General features: G+C 35.9%; 3 protein-coding genes across 4 annotated transcripts; 1 reads left to right on the top strand and 2 right to left on the bottom strand.

The window, feature by feature from the left end:
- The first annotated feature begins 873 nt into the window (after positions 1-873).
- Positions 874-6,817, top strand: LOC143466255 (clathrin light chain-like). 2 transcript variants are annotated; one of them, XM_076964911.1, is made up of 5 exons: positions 874-1,045; positions 1,293-1,385; positions 1,521-1,736; positions 5,047-5,158; positions 5,429-5,483. In XM_076964911.1, exons 1-5 carry the CDS (start codon positions 931-933, stop codon positions 5,466-5,468), a joined length of 576 nt encoding a protein of 191 aa, XP_076821026.1. In that variant the 5' UTR covers positions 874-930; the 3' UTR covers positions 5,469-5,483. The 2 variants fall into 2 exon arrangements, with proteins under 2 accessions (XP_076821026.1, XP_076821025.1); XM_076964910.1 differs by lacking the exon at positions 5,429-5,483 and adding an exon at positions 6,180-6,817 and having other exon boundaries at positions 877-1,045.
- A 99-nt stretch (positions 6,818-6,916) lies between these two features.
- LOC143466252 (uncharacterized) lies at positions 6,917-14,736 on the bottom strand. Its single transcript, XM_076964905.1, has 12 exons — positions 14,466-14,736; positions 14,100-14,328; positions 13,880-14,026; positions 13,372-13,776; positions 13,115-13,204; positions 12,796-12,939; positions 12,582-12,708; positions 9,455-9,514; positions 9,100-9,259; positions 8,671-8,875; positions 8,377-8,559; positions 6,917-8,258 (listed from the first exon to the last, which is right to left on the bottom strand). Exons 1-12 carry the CDS (start codon positions 14,597-14,599, stop codon positions 7,968-7,970), a joined length of 2,175 nt encoding a protein of 724 aa, XP_076821020.1. The 5' UTR covers positions 14,600-14,736; the 3' UTR covers positions 6,917-7,967.
- Positions 14,737-16,258: 1,522 nt separating this feature from the next.
- On the bottom strand, positions 16,259-17,710 carry LOC143466051 (uncharacterized). Its single transcript, XM_076964639.1, has 2 exons — positions 17,558-17,710; positions 16,259-17,285 (listed from the first exon to the last, which is right to left on the bottom strand). The coding sequence occupies exon 2, from the start codon at positions 16,830-16,832 to the stop codon at positions 16,341-16,343; it is 492 nt and encodes a 163-aa protein (XP_076820754.1). The 5' UTR covers positions 16,833-17,285; positions 17,558-17,710; the 3' UTR covers positions 16,259-16,340.
- Positions 17,711-20,067: the final 2,357 nt, after the last annotated feature.

Genomic DNA, 20,067 nt, shown 5'->3' with positions numbered 1-20,067 from the left:
CCAAGACCTCCAGCATACGTTCCATCGTGAACCATTACGCCACCGCTTTGCTTTCTTTTCACCATCTAAATTGAGAGACCTATCAGCGAAAATCTGCCGGTCACAGTATTATGATTTAGCAAATTTTGTCAAATGAAATAGTCACTTTGTAAAAAATAATAAGCCATAACCAGAAAAAAGTTTAATAATTTAAATCACAAGTTGGTTTAAGTTTGCTGTAACTTAAAAATAGATCATATAACCAGCAGAATGTAGTGTAGTCTTTGTTTCATCTTTGTGTTTTGTAAAATCCAGAAGCTGAATTTATGATAAACTTAGTATTTTACGGGATTAAAAGTATGACAACTTTTGATGAGAAATTGATGTTGTTAGAAACACAATTTTTAATGATGGCATGCATGCACTAAAACTTTATTCTTTGTGACTTTTAAATTGGCCTGAGTCAAAAAAATGCTTTATTATATGTTGGTTTGAGGTGTAAATGATAATAAACTCTAGGAATCTTGTGCTTGTTTCATAATTTCCTCTATTTGTCTATAATCTTTAATTAAATTATTGCAAAGATCGTTGTGATGCATTTCATAGTTGGTCACTTTTTTCTTGCAGTTGCCCTCCATTTGCTTCAGTTATTAAATTAAAGGCAAAACTTATGTTCATGTTCTATCAAATAAGGTTATGACCAAAATAAATGGATGATAATTGTTAAGTGAGCAATATGTCACAATTTTATTTTTTCAAAAGTTCAACTAACCTACACCATAGTCAAACCAATCTACAATATGATATTCAAGACAGCGAACACTTTCAGTATGAATATGATAGAACATTGCTTTTAAGTGTTAGCTCTGTGTTATTCTACCAATCTCAATTCTGTTTTCTATGTAAGTTACATATTTTATGTCACTGCTTAGACAAGTGAATTAATTCATAATGGCTGATTTATTTGGAGATGATTTTGAAGCAACTGAACAGCCTCCTCCTCTGCCCCAACAAGAAGAGGATCCAGCTGCTGCGTTTCTAGCACAGCAAGAGAATGAAATAGCTGGTAAGGTTATAAAAACCTAAGCATATATTTTCTCAATGGACCTGTGTCTATAAAGTGTACATTGTGATTAAAACTTAATGTGTAAGTTCATAGTTTGTTTTAAAGAGCCTGTTTTGACAACGCATGCAGTAGTATAGTCTATTTTGCAGTAGGTGAAATATAACTTTCCATTTTGTAAGTTTTTCCAAACTGAGTTAAACTCACAATGGTGACATTGTTGGGTGTTATTTATTTTCATATTTGCAAGGTCTTGAAAATGATGTGCTTGCTTTTGAAAGCAATGAACAACCAGCAGTGAATGGATTTGATGTTACCGGAGATGCTCCCCCTCCAGCTGGTGGTAATTCATTTCAGTAATTTTATGTTAAAATTTTGGGCAACCCAATTTATATCATACTTTGAAAAATTTAGATTGCCTTGATATACATGCAGGTTGCCAATTTTCTGATTTCTTTGACTATTGCTTTTTGCCTAGATGACTTCTTCAATGTGCAAGACATGGGTGCTGCTGAGCCACCACCTATGACAAACGGTGATGAGTTTGTCGGTGGGGAAATGGAAGAACATATGGATCCATCACAGGCGTATGCCGCAATTGCAGCAGCAGATGCTCGGTTAGAACAACTTCGATCAGAACCAGAGAAGATTCGAATCTGGAGAGAAGAAAACACTAAATTGTTGGCAGAGAAAGGTTAGTTGTAACTTGTTTATAGTATATTATATTAATTCTCATAGTAACAAAATTTTGCGGAAGTTTTAGTTGCATAAAAATGTTTATGTATGGTGTTTTGCTACTCGAAACTAATCACAAAAATACAAATATTTCTCCTGAAGTGTCCTAACTTTTGAAGAAATATCGCTTTTTCTGATTTTACTCAAATTTTTCAGTATTAATCAGCATAATTTTGTATAAGACTCACAAACACGCTAACACAAAAAAGTATTGTGCATAATATAGCCTACTCATGCATTATATAAGGATATAAATTGCAAACATTCCAAAAAACTTCAGAAGTGGTTTTGTTTGCGTGATTTGCGTCTATGAACTGAGAAATCTTCTCGTATTATGGACCACAAATAATCCCCCATCATGTTGCAACTCCACCTTCCTTGGTATCTTCTTTCCATATCAGAAATGTCCTGGTAAAATCTTTCACCTTGTTCTTCGCTTACAATTACATCACCCATATTTGGACTAAAAAAATCAAGGTGAGAGTGCAGGTAATGCATTTTCAATAGGGATGTGCCGCGAGGAAGATTATTCGGGTTCGTGCGAACCCAAATATCATGAAGGTCGACACGAACGAATCCCGAATCTATTCGTATTAGAACCAAACAATAAAATTTCATCCAAAAGTTGTCAAGTCTTGCTTGTAACATGATGTAATCGAAAAACAAATCGCTTTCCTTTGAAAAATAGTGTTTAAAAAACGATTGAAAAAGCAAATTCATTAGGAAAACGACCTTCATTGTAAGTACTGCTGACTCTAGTTTAGCTTTGTCGGGAAACTAGATCATAATTTTTAACAAAAGTAAGTAAATTTATAAGTAATATTGTATTCGGGTTCGCCATTGTTGGTATTCGTGTTCGCCCGAATCTTCCATAAAGGCGATATTCGGCGAATCTATTCGGGTTTGGGTTCGTCTCGGCCCATCCCTAATTTTCAAGGACATACGACATCCCAATTTTTCGTATTCCTCCATCAGATTGTTCACCAAAACTTTATAGTCATCGCTTCGTTTATTACCAAGAAAAGAATTAACTACTTCTCGAAATGCCTTCCATGCTCCTGCTTCTCTCGTAGTCATTTTATTTTCAAGTTCTTTACACTGGAGCATAAGTCGAACCTGCGGCCCAGAAAAAATTCCAGCCTTCTTCTTAGCTTCTGATAAAAAACGAAACAGGGCAGAGATTTGCTGAAAACCATCTTCATCTTTATTCATGGCCTTGACAAATTGCTTGACAAGGCCAAGCTTGATGTGCAAAGGAGGCATTAAAATTTTTTCCGAATCCACCAAAGGATCGTGCTTCACATCTTGTGTGCCAGGAACAAAAAACGTTCTCTCTGGCCAATCTTTTCGAGAGTAGCGTTCAGTGTCAGCTCGGAAGTCCCATAAACAAAGAAAACAAGAATGTTTTGTATAACCTCCTCGCAATCCTTTCAAGAACCCGATCATTTTGAAATCTCCACAAAGGTGCCAGTTGTATCTGACATAGGTAAGGAGGAACTTTACATTTTTGTAATCTTCTCTCATTTGGACGGAATGGCCAACGGGTATGGATGGATACTGGTTTCCATTATGAAGGAGGACACATTTCAAACTTCGGGAAGAACTGTCTATAAATAGGCGCCACTCCTTTGGGTCATGAGCAATTCCCATTTCTTCAAAAAGGTTATTAACATTACTGCAGAAGCAAAGAGAGCCTGCCACAGAAAAATACCTTGAAAATCTTTCATGCCTTTTTCTCGACGAAGAACATCGACATGATTAATCTAACAAGATCCATTGTTTCAACCTTGAAGTCGGAAGTTCGGCATTTGACGTGAGCCCCATGTCTCTAACTAAATCATTTAATTCTTGTTGACTTGGAAAGTGTGGTTCTGAATTCAAGGTGCCCAGTGTTTATCTTGGTCACCAATTTTCATTCCAAAATAAAGTTCAAAAGTGTAAGAAAACTTTGCTTGTACCTTTATTTTGTATTTCACTTGTTCTAAACTAATGTATAGACCACAGACATAGCAAAAACAATCAGCAGACAGTTTAGGTACATTTACGTGATGATAACATTCCTTAATTTATCCAGAATCACGCTACCTGTAATTAACCTGGTAAGATACCAGTAGCAATAAAATCGCCAATAAGGCAACCCTGGTATACTGACTCACTGAGACTATGCCAAGAATGATCATTGTTACTATACAAGCTACAATTATGAAGTTAAAATGTTGGGCCATTGTGACGTCACACTGCACCAATTTTATAACAAATTTACAATCAGAGTTGAAACAAAACAAGCTGAAAGTTTAAAAAGCTTAAAATAACATTTTTATCCAACACTTGTGACAAAAAATTGCCAGAAATATGTTTTACTCAGCAATATGTTTTAGAAAATACAGTGAGACCTCGTTAATCCGGACCCCGATGAACCGGAATCACCGCTATCCGACACAAAACTGCCGGGAATCGATTTCTTCCTATGCATTTTACCCCTTTAATCCGGAAACCCCGCTGTCCGACTCCGACACAAAAGTTTTGGAACAAACGTGCTAAATCAATAGCAATAAAATCCGATAAACCGGATTATTAACAGTTAAGCGAAAATGATTCACGATTGTCCTAATACAGTATGTAGTTAGTTGACGAAACAATAGCCGATTATCTACGCATAATAACGTTGCGGTCTTTATTGATTCAAAAGTACAGTACTGTACAGCATTGCGCTTTGTAAAAAAATTTAGCTGTGCTATTCAGTATGCCTTAGTCATACTATGAAATACTGTGCAGTATTTTAGAAACGAAAAAATAAATTGTTCATCAACAGTAACAAACAACGCTTCCGCGGTCGCAAAAAAATACGTACAGTACATCGGTTGAGTGCGGCAATCTATTGAAGACATACTGCTGCAACTCAATCGTGCTATCAGTTTTTGATATCGCATTGCGCAAAGATTAGAAACGAATAGAAAAGAAAGTTCAAGACTGCTGGTCCCGCCGGAATGCTTCGCCATGCAAGAGCGGTTGTCAAACCGATTTGCGGCTGCATGTTCGTTACTTCTGGCTTAGAGCATTCGTGTTTAATACGGTGGTTCTGGGGTTCGACACTGGGTCGGATCATACAAAAAATATAATTTTATTTTAGTTGCTGTCCAGGTTTAACGAGGTCTCACTGTATTAAAAAATCGTCACAACTAAATTTTTGTTAAATGGTGAATTCACTTCACTATTTTGTGAAAGGAGCCAGAACTTGGATTATTATGTTTTTGATTGATTTGTGCTAGACCGCGAGGCTGAGCGAAAGCAGCAAGAATTACTTGCTCAAGCACAAAAAGAGCTGGAAGACTGGGATCGCAACAGGCAAGAGCAAGTGGAAAAAACTAAGGAAAGCAATAGGTAACGGAAAAAACTATTTATTTATAAAATCTACATGTTTTACACAAAAAATGACCAATTTAAATATATCATTTGGTTTTGATTTGCATTGTTTATGTACATTAATTTTTTGACTGTTCTTTTTCCAATAAGCGATTGCAACGTTAGTTGCTTTTGCAAAAAAAAGTTCAAGGACCCATGATCTTTTGTGTGTTTGAGCTCGAGTTTATTTATTTGCTTTTCCATAATTTATGTATGTATCTATTATGTTTGAAAATATTTCAAATATAGACTAGCCAATGAAGCTTTTCTTCGTGAGAGGTATGCATAGCATTGATGTTAGTTTCGCTTAAAGTATTTGTAGTACTTAGTTGACCTGTCGTGGTTGTAGAACATTTTACCAAATAAATGGTGAAAATGGAGTTTGGTAAATATTGGTTTGCTTCATATGAATTAACTGATGAAAAGTTGGCTTTACCAATGAATGGAGTAAAAAATGTCAGCACCCGATGCTTTTCATGCGTTCTTTATTATTAACTCAGACTATGAAACTAATTAGTAGTGTAAGTGTATCAGATAATAAAGTTCAAATTTATATAGCCATTCCCATACTGCATGCTTGCATAGGAATGTAGATAGAACTTTTTAAAAATGTAGCATGTAATTGACCGTTTTATCAATATGATAGAGATATATTACAACAGCATTTTCCACTATAAAACAGATTCAAACCATAGCTAAATTTAGCGCAATTGCAGAGGTTGATATTATTGTGTGAGTGCATGTACTTTGGCTTACACACATCAAAATCCATTTCTTGGGAAATATGAGATACAATTAGTATGAAAGTTTTCTGTAGACAAAAATAATTTATGTGTATGTTTCACTTATGCAGGCTTTTGTAGGTTGACTTGATTAATTTGAAAATACTGTATGAATGGAAAGCAAATAGCAATGCTGTCAAGGAAGTTTCGTTGCACCTTAGTTGTTAATTAATTCTGTACTAAATGTTGTGCTGTACTTACTTGTGACCTTTTTTTAGAACTGCTGAGAAACAGTTCGTCCAGGAACGTGACCAGTCTACACCTGGTACAGAATGGGAAAGAGTGTCAAAGTTGTGCGATTTCAATCCAAAAGTATCAAAAGGAAACAAGGATGTGTCGCGCATGCGATCCAGTTTATTGCACTTGAAACAAAACCCACGTCCTGTCAATGTGACGATGGAAGCAGCCAGCAATTGATTTTGCACCTTCAGCAATTTAAAAAATTATTGAAGAACCATAATATAGTGCTGACCGTGACTCAATGATTGTTATAACTGCAATCAAACCTATAACATAATTGTGTTATTTTGTCTTTGATTGCTGCATTTGTATTACTTAGACTAAATGGTTGTCTCACACTTACCCAAAATGTACAGTGACATATATTTATGTGAAATGTTCTTTATGCTATTTTAGTTTTATGTATGTTGTCCTTCTGTGGGTCATACAAGGAATGTTGTGCAATGTCGTCCTATTCCATAAGTTACCAACTTTATGTTCCCCCAGCCGTGTTTATTATGTCACTAGTACACTGGTATATGATGCTTGTAATCATAGTTTGAAATCACACTATGTCATGCTGTATTGCATAATTTTGTAGCTTCATCTGTAGAATACATAAATATCACTTGTCTGACTCTGACTTGAAGGAAAATAGAAAGGGATTACACTCGCACAGCCAGTGATGACGCCAGATGTAGTCTGAGGTGAATTACTTTATAAAAATCTGCAAAAATATTCACAACCTGTTGCATTATGTTCAGGGTAAAATACAACCAATAACAGGTTGAAGCCAATAATGTATGGTAAAAATTGCTGAAACAAATAAAGATTGTTCTGATATACCACAGCAAGAATCAAAGAAGTTGGTATTAATTATCAGTACAGTGTTACCTCACAGTGGCAAGTGCATCGATGTCTTGTACAACAAAATTACAATGCTACAACATCACTTATCACCACAGAATTAAAAAAGTAGAAAAATAGAACATTTGTTAACAGTGGCCATCTACATTATATTAACCAACAATATATGGAAGCACCTCAAAAAAGAAAGAATGCTGTTTACACATTTGAGCTGCTGTTCATCATATCCAATGATAAAAATGCATCAATTAAATTATTTACAACCTTAGTTGAAAAGCTAAATACATACATTTCGAATGGTTACTCAGTCGGGTTGACTAAGTTGCAAATATCCTAATATAATAGCACTGTGGTAAAAATATCAATGGAAAGACTCAATTGGCAAAACTACTTACTACGCTTGGCAATGTTCTGGTCAACCCATTTTGGTAATACACAACAAGTCACAATATAAGGAAATCAACATAAATAATACAGCGATAAAAATACACAATGATGTCAGAAACACAGAGGTACAAACATTATCTCCAGATATTGGTGGTCGTAATTGTAATTCATGAATAGTGTCAAAGAAACTAGCACAGAAATCAGTTAAAGCCTTTATTAATCACTTTATATTTAGAAAACCCAGCATAATTACACAAAAACCTGGCAGGGTCTAGCAATGCTGAAATGCAGTTGAATGACAGATTACATCATTACAAGCAGGCAAATCACAAAACTTGAAACTTTGCCGGGCAATTGGTATAACTCATTACAAAAACGATTAACGGAAGCACTGGTGCAAGTTTTCAATACTTCAGATGCACAATACGAAATCTCATGTTAATAAACGGAACAATATAGATTATGAGGCAACAAAAAGTGAACCACGTTAAAAACTACCAATAAAATAATTACGAAGGACAAGAATTCAACGGCTAGACACCAGTTACTACAATACCCTTGGCAACACATTTGGCTGATTGTTTCTCCAGGAGTGAAGGCCACAGATAAGAGACAATTTGATCAGATGCACGATCTGAAGTGTGGAACCGGTCGTGCTTCTGAGTGTCAAAGGTAGAGGCATCATACTCCAGGAAAAGAGGTGGCCTTTGGACTGCTATCGACCATGACAGATTGATGCATTCTTTCACATAGGAACGAAGCGCAGTGGACTGTGTTAAGCGTGGCTTGTCATACAGCGCGTCACAAATTTGGTTGAAAACATCCTGCAAAAACAATTCCATGAAATTTTATAAAACTTAGGCACCATTGCAAATTTACCAAGTCTATGCTGCTCTTCTGAAATAATGCAACAATACATTTTCCAATAAAAATGTGGATTACCTCAACATTTTTTGAAGTGTCATATTGTTGAGTTGTTTTCTTTAGATAGTTGCTGAAGGCAGTTTCTACTTCTCGTACAGCTGCATCATGCTTAGCGTTACCACCCATTCTTGAAGCACACATGATGTTATGTAAATTATGATGGACATGATCCAGTGTATCCGTACATGATCGAAAACTCAACTACAAAAAACAATTATATTCAGTAAAATAAACAGGCAAAATACCTGAGCGTTGAATTACAAACTACATCCTACAACACCGTCAAGCTTCATATATTCTATAAAAACATACCACCATGACTGAGAAGAGAAGTTTAGACTTTATATCATCATCTGTTCGACACACTTCATCAAGAGCATCAAGTGCCTGAAGTCGCCCGTCACTGTAGAGGTTACGAAAGGCACGGGCCAGCTCACTAGGACGAGCTTGACCTGAGCTTAAATCTTCAAATTTTCCACTTCCACCATCAAATGAGCGTTGAGCTTGTCTTGATAGTCTAATTACGACACATATGAAGAACGTTACAAGCTAGTGCAGGTAAATTTCAATCACCTAGATTTCACCTACAACAGGAAGTAACTCACACCAAATTTTCTATATTTCCAATTTTACTACAGAAGTAAAAGAGTAACATACATACAGTATATATGCACGTATATATTCTTGAAATTATGGTCTACAGGTATCTACAATAATCAAAGAAGCATTACTACACCAAACCTTTCAACTAATTCTTTTTCTCTAACTCGAAGACGATCGATTGATTTTTGAGCTCGATGAAGCTCATGGCGAAGCTTATCACATTCACGTTGCAACAAAGCAACTGCTTCATACGACGGAGCATTGTTACGGGGTTTTAACGTATGGTTTGATGCCGAATCTGTAAAATGCAATATATCTTCTAAGAGACAGTGATACGCACGATATATCGAAAAAGAGGTAAATATTAAAGGGTTTCAAGGTGTTCTTAAAAGCACATACAACACAATCTCCTTTAACAAAAAAGAAAACTGCACTTGACCATGAATCAAAAGCATGAAGAAATACAGAACATTAAATGGTGATAATTGTTTACCTGACGAAGCATCAACATTGTTTTGATGGATTCGGTCATTTGCAACTTCATCAAATGAACCTAAAAACAATAAATATAATATACGCAAAACATTATCATGTGGCGCCTATGACATATTGTAGAAAAGAATATTGTGTCAATACCAGGGCCTTTTGGAGTTTGTTGTTTTGTGTTTATATTATTTGAATTCTTAAGAGCTCTTGAAGTTTGAATGTTACAGATATTGATACTTCATACCCAGATAACAGGCTTTTGCCTTCTTATGTTAGTCGAAGTTAATCTTTTATTCTTATTGTTTGTCTCACTCAAACACTTGAATGTCTCATGTAAAGCAACCTTTAAGACAGTGCAGTGTCATCACATTTGGTTGGATTGCTACCATAAATGAAAGCACTTTAGTATACAGTAAATTGTCATGAAGTGAATTACTAAACAGACTATTTATCACAAATTGAATTGACAGGGCATATTTAATCAAAAATACAAAATCAAATACAAAAATAGAATTCTTATGTTTGGAAACACTGCAACTAACAGGAATTTCACATGAAAAATACAAAACTCTTAAATATTAAAAGTCAGTTTTCGAGTTTATAACAAAAAGTCAATTGTCATTTTGTTGACACACCGGTAAAACCACATCCTGGTCTAAGCACCTAAAGCTAGGACACCTGGATTAACAAAGCAAATGTGGAGACCATGTGTAGCTAAATTACCACTTACTCTTAAAACAGTAATTGGTACAACAAAACATTTACTCTAAATCTCTATGAATAGGAACAAAGCTTAAAAAAGGAGTATTGTCTGTGTAGTTATGATGTGACAAAGATAAAAACTTTTCTACATCACTGATGACAGAAGGGATGGATTTATAAACTACTCCATGTACTATAAAGGTTCAATGGTCATGTGCATTTCCCAAAGAAAATATTTTGGAAGTTAAAAGTTTATGACGTTTCACTTACGTATTAACTCAGTGATTGACACGATCTAGACAACAGCGCACCAATATGACACATATTAAACACTTCTTGTTTGCTTAGACATGGAATACGTCAAACATTAAAATGGTTTAAGATGTTTGCTCAGTAGACTTACAAATATATTTGCTATGTTAATTTCCAATGAAACAAATTTGAGGATAAAAATAACCCGTCACATTTATTTTTCTGGTGAGCAATCCTTCCTTTCTTGTAAAGTTGTATGTGTGGTTGATTTATAACTATTAAGCGTAGTAAGTCAAATAAAGGAGTCTGAAAAATGTTTTGCTCTTAGCTTAGATCGGACACAGGTGAACTGATCAGAGCAACCAATTTTCAATAAATCAAGTTTTGAAGTGTCTGTAAAGTGGTATTTATACAGCCAAATAAATGGTTGTATGGATTTCCCTAAGAGGTTTCTTAAAAACATAAAAAACTTAAAAATGCTATTCCTACATTCCAGTTTTCTAAGGAATACTAAACACCATACAAGGATTATTTGAATCGAGGTGCTTATATCTCCACATTGCAATATGTTTTGCATGATTTTGTTATTGTTTTTGTCGCTATAACGAGGATTTTTATCCTGAATGGCTGCAAAATGTGCATACATGGATAATCTATATTGCTACGTCATACTTTATGTGAGTTAAATAAAGCTTTGGCATACTTGTACTTTATGAGTGGTTCAATAAAACTGTCTTCAGAAACCAATCGACTGAACTTCCAGGAAACCACTAATTCTAGAAGTTGTAAATTTTAATGTAGGAGAAAGGAGGTATCACAACAATAAGTAATGTCTTGGCTAGTGTACATTACATGTGTTGATTATTGGCACGCATACTTATCATCCAAAGTTTCATCATGTCATATATCTGACATTAAGGTAACATTATTACAGTGCTGTTGGAATCTTACAAGTGAAATTGTTAAGATTGTTTGTCTTATTATATTTTCTGACAAAAGACATACATTTGAGATTATATACTTCATTTAAAATGTTTGTTTAAGTTTATGTCAAATTCTCTGGGCACTAAACTTCATTACATAGTAGGTTGTCATAACAAATCTTACGCTGGAAATGTTATGATAAGACACATTATTTTGTGATAATGGATAGATGGTTCGTCATAATTTCAGCTGTTAAGCCATTACCTTTATGGAAAGATATTTCAAATATTCTGCATTTTTGTAGTCAATATTATATATCGCTATTATCAATATAATACTATGAAGTTTTATTTTTGTCTCAGTTTTGCCTCAATGATTTAATTTTTAGAAAGAACAAACACCGCTTATTAACACGATCAAATATATTATTGTTGAAACAAAGAGATTTTACAGATTAATTGAAGATCACATTACTTGTCTAACAAAAGCATTGTTGTAGCTACGCACGCGATATATTTTAATTTGTTGTCACCTAAGTGTGGCATTCTGGCGTCCATTTAAACTTGTCAGGCCCAGGGTGGCAGATCAAATGACAAAATTCCTTTCGTAGCTAGATCAGTGAGAGACACTTCTTACATGGAAAGGTCAAATATGGTGACCTCACAGTTAAAACTACTTGTCTTCACCATATTATCTGCCCTATTCCCACAGACCACGACCTCAGTGATAATGATATTACGTGCAAAATGAAGGGTGCGTAGATTTCCCATAAAGTTACTAGAGTTTCAGCATCAAACAACATCTACAGACATCATGTTTATGCAAAAAAAGACAAAGTTGTTGTTCAAAAGACAAACAAAGAAGTTTAGCCATGGAAGTGTACTTAAAGCAAACATTACAAAGCCCAAATTTTCACAAGTGAAATAAAATAAATTTAGTTTCTCTAAGCGCGACTTCACAATGAACCACTACAACTATTCGCTCAAGTACCATTATCCTGTATTAGAATCAATTAACTGGTAATTTTCTGGTAGCGCAAAACCAAGAGTGTTGCCAAAGCCAAATGTTAACCACTCCCATATGCACTTGAACCAGTTTATCCATTTACAACCAAAAAATATTTCTGTCATACCCAACTAGGTAAATCGCTAATTCAAAAAGAATATTCCAAAGCGAAACAGTATTTTGTAAGGCATATATATTTAATAGTATTTAAAAATTAATTTATCTATTTTGCAGCAAAAAATAAACCATACCGTTGTGACTTCTTGATGCTTGAGAAGAAGCCTTTGATTTTGTTGGGCTCACGCTGGATTCAGTGTCACTTCGAAAACCACTTGTTGATAAAGTTTCAGGAGTTCCAGGGTCATCAGGTACAAATTCCTAATTGAAAATCACATACCTTTTGTCAGATAACTTCACCAGTAAAACTTAACATTTTAACTATTTATCAGTAAGAAATCTACTAACTTTCAAAACATTAATAACGGCGTTAAATGCTTTTGAATAATGATTTAAAGCAGGAGCAAGTTTGGCATCAGCAGGCACAGTTATAATTTCTTTGCGTAATTGTGAAAATGTCAAAAGAAGGTCTTTGTCACATTCTATGCGATCCTGAAACAGAAAAATGGCATGAATATGTTAGAAAATTGTATACATTTTCACAAGACATGGACAGACTGTATGCTGAAATTTTTATTACCTCAAGTGTTGTTTGTATTTCCCAAAATCTGTTAGGACTAGTCATACAAATGATAAAAGCATAAAATTTTCAAAGTAGAAAGCTCACCTGCAGTACTGACACAATATGGGGAAGTTGCGCATAATTCATTGTTGGCTCGATTACATTTAAAACAGCTTTGTTCTTGTAAAGACGTTCCTAATGGTTAAAACAAATTGATTACTAAACAAGATTTTTTATGTTTTTCCATACCAACAAAAATTAGATGCTACAGAAGATGCAAATGGATACCAGTGAGTTCACAAACTTGACATAAACTCTGGATGGTTGGATACAGACTGTTTTGTTGCATTAATTAATTTTACCTGTATATTTGCTGATGTGTATTGCATCATCCTTTGATGATTGCAATCTGAAGGTCTTTCTAGTGTGTTTGAATTCCTTTCACCTTTGTTAGAGTCAAATGAAAAAACAGCACCCTTTCTTGTTGGTGATTGTGAAGAGCAATTTGAGTCACGACGAGATAAAGATCGAGTCGTTTGCAATAACTTTTGCATGGATAATTTACAATTTGCTATCATTCTGTCTAATTCAACTCTAAGTGCAGAAGACATGGGCATTAACTCTGTGTTAATTTCTTCGACTCCTATTGCTGACGTTTCAACTTCTACTAAGCCATGCTCCCCAAGGCCCTCCAAGGCTCGTTCAAGACATCGTCGTCGATGACGCAACATCTTCAATATCCCAACACCATCCACGTAACCTGCGACCTACAATAGATGAGAGATTTCATATGCTACCAAGTCTTTTATCTCATAATTTTAAACTCTCATGAAACAACACGTATACAATAGCCTATTAAAAAATGCAAACCTTTAACAAATTTTTGCACTGTCCTTCCATGATATCCCACTGTTTCAGTTTAGGCATGTCACTGGACATGCTGCGAGCATACAACTTCACAATTTGTGTGATAAGACTTCCTAATGATAATTTATCACTTGGGAAATGATTTGGATCCTGCAAACAAAATATGATTTTCCAATTGATTGCACAAAAATATAAAAGTATATGTACTATATAAAAAGCCAACCTCTGTAAATACTCGAGAATACAACGAATTGATGATGCAAAGAGTGTGAGGTATTCCTTCAATGAACATTTCTATAGGGAATTCAGGGTAAACTTTGTTCAAAGTTGCAGTTGACAAATTCTTGATAAGGGATGCAACTTCTTCATTTTGATTCTTCTCGTAAAGAAGCGCAATTTTGCGCAGTGCGTATCCCGGTTCGTAATCTTGCACTTTTAAACTTGGATTTTGCCTAAACAGGTTTATATTGGTAAGCACCTTTCGCCTTCAAATCTATTTAAGTTAAGGAGACAGGTTCAACTCGGAAAAATAGCAAAACATGAAAATGAGAAATAATAAGAAAACGTGCAGAAATTCTAATCTACTTACACTGAAGGCCGATCATGAACAGTTGAGACTTCATTCCATTTTAACTTTGAACTCGATCTTGATTTATCTCTTCGAATTCGTGATGGTGGACGAACATTGTTTGCATCAGTAACTCCATTCATAGTGTCCTTCATTAATGCCTCAGTTGTAGTCAATGAAAATCAGATAAAATGTAATTCATAACAAGATGCAAACAACCTGATTTCTTTCATGGAAATTTAATTTTACTGCTAGTGAATTAAGCTTATGAAGAATGTGATGTGTGAGTTCTATATCTGCATGAGGTAAAATGCAAACTTTAAAAAATGTTTAGTGACAATATTTTTTTGTTAGATAACACCATAGCACTAAAATGTCAGTTTTGTTACTGACACTCAGGATATAGGCTATACTGCTTTCTAGGTAAAGCTGAAAACAACTTCAATAAGCCGGCAGGTAACATAAACCTGGTTCTATTTTAAAAAAGCGTAGCCGCAGTCCCAGCAGGAAAGTATATTCAAACCTTTGTTTATCTATTATAAATTAGCGACCAAACAACTAACTTGCCCTGTTTGTTTATTATAAATCCGCATGAAAATAAAAAAGTTCAGCATACAGATTGATGAGTCTCTTGCGTGTAAGAGTTACAATTTTGATTTGGTTTTGGAGAATATATCTTGTTGTATTATGCCATAACAAGGTTAGCACCATTCTTTTCACTCTTTACAGTTTGCCAGTCGAGGTACCATACAGTATAATTTGGCAAATGACTGACATTATAAATGCAAAATAATAATAAACAGCTACCGTATATACAAGTTCATCAGGTGACCTCAAAATGTTTTGGTAGATCTTCCAAGCTAGGCTACTGAAAAAAACTATAGGCTGAGCTGATACAGTACTCTTGGTAACGTAAGCTAGAGTTGACTGGCCTGATTTAACAAGAATTACGGTAGCCTATATAGGCTAACCTCATCGTGATATGATTCGATAATAATTACATTTAAACCACTTAAAAAGAATTAAAATGCAATAATTTATGTTATAGGCACAATTACTCGCGGGTGAAATGGCGCTGTCATTTTTGAACACACTTTTAGTAACTGCTGACATAACACTCGACTTGAATTTTATGCCAGAACAGCGCGTAGCGTCGCTAGTCGTCAAGTGTAGACTTGGGACTTTACCGACACCATGTGACCAGAACAGCGCTTCATAAAAGGTGAGCAACGATCGACTTAAACTGAGTCTCCAAACGGAGTCGAATCTGAACTTTTAAATCGGTTCGAGCAAATATTTTTAAGAAACGGAACCAGAAAAAGAAATCAATATGAAAGCATGTTTGATCCAGTAACTGTAACCTATCCGTGAATGTGGTACGCGTATGGCCGTCGTTGTACTGTATATTGTATAATCCCAATAATCTGATTCCTTGGAAGGGGCTGTTCCCCAGTATTACAGACGAGTAAACTAAAATCCAACCATAGTTTATGTGGCGAAGCAAGACTGTGTTTTTACCAAACGCGGATCGTTATAAATAGGCTTAGGCAATCTGCAAGTAGGGGAGGGTGGGGTAAAGCGGACCACCTAAGGCTTAATCGTTACAATTCACTGATTTCCCAAAAACATTTGACTTGTTTGTTTTGAGAGTTAACTCTAAGGTATTTCGCTAATTTTTGAAGTGCCCTTTTATTGATTGCTTGCTTTCTTACATAAAATTTTTTTGATTTAAAAGCACCTCCAATAGTCTACTTTACCCCACATGTATGGGGTAAAGTGGTCCACCGTAAGTTTTGAGTAAACAAGGCAATTTGTTCCACATCACAATCAATTTATTTACAAATTGTCATCATAAGCGAAGTAGTTATGAAAGTAATCGCAGTTCACCATCAATTTTTAAAAACATAATTCACAAATAAAGTTGTCATCCTCTACATTACACCCAGAGCAGGCTTCATGCGCCCATCGCATGCATTTGGAGCACTGGATCCAACCATCATTCTCGGATGATTTGGAATACATTTCGTTGTAGTAAAAGCATTCTGCATCTACGTTGTTATCACTTTCATCGACTGTGTCCTTCTGCTGCATTGATGACCTGGAAACCTTAGCTTTCTTCATAGAACGCTTTTTCGATGAACTTGTTTTACTGCTGTTGCCAGATACCGCGGATTGGCTACGATTCGTTGCAGCCAACTGCTTCTTGTATGGTGAACTGGTTAAAATAGCAGTTGCACCTCTCTTAGACTTCCTCTTTTGGCGAGTGTGAGCTGCTTTCGGCATAGGAAGCAGTTCAACAGGACTTATAATTGTGAAACTGGAATTTGCATCTTCAGGAGAGGACGGTTGGGCTACATCTATTGGCTGTGCAGGTAACGATTCAGGCATCTCGGGGAGACCAGCCGCATCTAAGCCAATATTTCTGCCATCACACAAGTCAATGCTAGTTGAACTAACATTAACGGAGTAAGATTCGGTGTTGGTTGGAACAGGATCAATAGGAATATCAGTAACATCCGATGGAGCAAAGTCAGCCTCTCCAAAAACGTCAGGATTGTAAGGTACGATTCCACATTTCTTGAAACCGCTGATGAAACCACTAACTCTTTTTCTTGGGCTTCGGAAAATGTGTAATGAAACCTTCCAAGTCCCTTTTTGCTCCCAGTAGTATTAATATTATCTCCTTGGACCCTTCTTATGAGTGTCGTTTTGGGAACTCCATACTCTTTGCTTGCTTTATGGTAGCCCATTCTCTTTTCATTTACTGCCCGAATGGCGATAGTCATAGCCTCTTCGGTCCAAGATTTTTGAGTTGATGTCCTTTGGCGGTTACGAGGCATTCTACAAAACAGGATTACAAGATAAACATCACCTAATTCGGTCATGAAACTATAAACAAGAAAAAGTTAACGACAGGGTAAAGTGGACCACCACTGGTCCACTTTACCCCCACCCCTTGGTTACTATTATTTTGACTGTTGGCCAAATTTTGGCTAGTCAGTAAGCGGAATGAACCTATGTAATGCGTACGTGATGCAGTAAAACTCCTTTCTACCATTCAACCAAACTTCTACCTTATGCATGTAAAATAAAATCTAAGTTACAAGACATACCTTTCAATAGATCAGAGAGTACAAAAAAACAATTCCGTGCCTTTTGTTGCCTTCTTTTCCACGTAACCTCGAATAATGGCGTGTGCAACCACGTTATGTCATGCTTCACTAAACTTAGTGGTATCCACGCGGTTAAAAAACTTTATTAAGAAAATAAGAGGGGTGTGCCACTTTACCCCTTTGGTTCGCTTTACCCCACCTTCCCCTACGAAACATGCAAAAACGCGCATACCAAAACTACGTAATTTGATTATGATAGTAATATACCAATAAAAATTTCCAGCATATGGTAAATTCCACATCACTCCCCCGCCAGATAAGAGCTAAGGAGACAAAACGCGCGACGAAGCATGATATCGTTAATTGAATAAATAAACAATAAACTGCGAAAAACCATGGTCTAAAGTCTAAACATTACAAGCATAAAAACGCTTTACTTGCGAACAAAGAAATCGATTAGCGCCTTTATCCCTATCGACAACATTATGCGAAGTGCCACAAAAAGCATTGGTTGTATCGTCGGTGAAGATGACACAGGCGTGTCTTCAACCCGAGTTTGTGTAGATCTCGTGTGCACTGCATGGCTGAAAAACGTCTGCGTGAACGTTGTCGTTGTTTGTCGTGCGGGTTTATGTCGGTATTGACGTTGCTGACTAACAAGGTTGACCTTTGTTGACCTAACAAGTTTTCGCGTCGGGCTGATGCTGACGAGGTTGTGTTGATTGACTATTGCGGGTGGGTTTGTAGACAGAGGTGGGCAGTCGATACTTTGAAAGTATACCGTCCGTAACGTTACCGGTACTTGGCAAAAAATGTAACGAAGGTTTCGTTATTCGGTACTATTTAAAAAAAGTAATTCGATACTTTGTTGGGTTGGTTTGTAGCCAAAGGTTGGCAGTCGATACTTTGAAAGTATTATGACAAATTCTAGTTTGTTTTGTTTGTGTATTACTTGTGTGAACTATTACACAACAACCATATCTGTCATAATAACCGCGTGCACTGGCGGCTATTGTTACAATATGAGCGAGGACGATTGATGGTTGATAACTTGTTTTACTTCTGCTTCGATGATATGAGTTCTCATTTCTCAAACGGCGTGACTATGCTGTTAGTTGCTTAATTCTTTCTATGAAAATTACTAAATTATAAAGTTCCCATTTTATTTATTAATTATCAGCCACAAAGGCTTTCACCTTCGGGCAAAGCTTACTGAATGTTACATTGCGCAGTAGTAACCCGTGCAATCGATAACATAAATAAGGAAGATTGCAAACAACACAAGAGTATATATAGGGCACACCAGTTCAAGCGAGGTAATTTATCTGACGTCATTGCGCAGTTTTAACAAGTGAGTGAGAAAAGTTAAAAGGGAGGGTTGCAAACATTACATCAGTTTTTATATGGCATACCAATTCAAGCGATGTAATTTATCTGACGTCATTAAGAGAATTCAAGTCCGGTCAACAACTGAATCACAAGATTCAGTAACGGTACCGGTACTTCGCAAAAAATGTAACGAAGGTTCCGGTGTTCGGTACTATTTTAAAAGAGTAATTCGATACTTTGTCGGTACTCGGTACCGGAACTTTTTATGTAAAAGATGCTACTGCAAATGCAATGTTTGGCGCAATTATGCCCCCGGTAAAGGTTACTCCAGGTCAAAACATATGTGACGTTAATCGCTTGCAATTTTACCTGACATTTCTAGATTAAAAAAGATCAACAGATGCTAAAATTAGTATTAAGAATTAATTAACATGTATTTTTGAAAGCATACTTATTAAAAGTTTGAAATTATCACTTGAAAAGTACCGCGAGTATGGGGAGTGGGGACCGACTGAATTTCTTGAAAAAAGTATTTCCGTACAAAGATTCGGTAGGCTACTTTTTTTTCAAAAGTAAGGACGGTACCGGTATCGGAACTGAAAAAGTACCGCGGTGCAGTAATTCAGTACTATAGTACCGCGGTACTGCCCACCCATGTTTGTAGCCTACCACTTGCAGGACTTCCTGCGTTTCATATCCGACTTTCCAAATGTTCAATGGTAATTGCCAAGTTTTGACATACGTTGAAGCTTGTAAATGGTGGGAGAGTTGTCATATGAAATCATGTTAATTTCAAATGTTTCTTCATTCTAACCTTTTGCCTGCCCAAAGAAATGAGCCGAGTCGATCGTAGACGGTTGACTACGACATGGTTTGCGCATCCTGTGCAATCTCTGATTAGTATAGCATTGATTGCGCGACACTTATTTCTCCAAGCAAACACAGCATTGGGTTAAAACTTTGATAAACACCTGTAGGTATGAGACTTGTTCCTGCAGAACTTGAATGACTGAACAGCTGATGCGCAGGTCGCAAGGATAAACGAAAAAGTAAAGTAAGCTAAAATGCTCCAAAAAATACATAAAATTCTTTTACATTAATTCGGGATAGGCTACTGTGTGTGGCCTTGAACGCTCCAATCCCAAACCAAAACTGAATCCCTAAAACGAAAAAATTATTGA

The sequence above is a fragment of the Clavelina lepadiformis genome, chromosome 7, assembly GCF_947623445.1.
Source record: "Clavelina lepadiformis chromosome 7, kaClaLepa1.1, whole genome shotgun sequence".
NCBI classification, from domain to species: domain Eukaryota; kingdom Metazoa; phylum Chordata; class Ascidiacea; order Aplousobranchia; family Clavelinidae; genus Clavelina; species Clavelina lepadiformis.
The sequence above is the reverse complement of the archived record's forward strand: the minus strand, read 5'-3'. Positions and strand labels throughout refer to the sequence as shown.

Excerpts from the sequence above, each read along its gene's own strand:
- LOC143466255 (XM_076964910.1), top strand. The coding sequence starts at position 931 with ATGGCTGATTTATTTGGAGATGATTTTGAAGCAACTGAACAGCCTCCT. Across the intron at positions 1,386-1,520 it reads TGCTCCCCCTCCAGCTGGTG|ATGACTTCTTCAATGTGCAA; the intron begins GTAATTCATTTC and ends CTTTTTGCCTAG. Across the intron at positions 5,159-6,179 it reads AAAACTAAGGAAAGCAATAG|AACTGCTGAGAAACAGTTCG; the intron begins GTAACGGAAAAA and ends ACCTTTTTTTAG.
- LOC143466252 (XM_076964905.1), bottom strand. The coding sequence starts at position 14,599 with ATGAAGGACACTATGAATGGAGTTACTGATGCAAACAATGTTCGTCCA. Across the intron at positions 13,777-13,879 it reads AGTGCAAAAATTTGTTAAAG|GTCGCAGGTTACGTGGATGG; the intron begins GTTTGCATTTTT and ends CATCTATTGTAG. Across the intron at positions 8,560-8,670 it reads TTCTCTTCTCAGTCATGGTG|TTGAGTTTTCGATCATGTAC; the intron begins GTATGTTTTTAT and ends TGTTTTTTGTAG.
- LOC143466051 (XM_076964639.1), bottom strand. The coding sequence starts at position 16,832 with ATGCCTGAATCGTTACCTGCACAGCCAATAGATGTAGCCCAACCGTCC.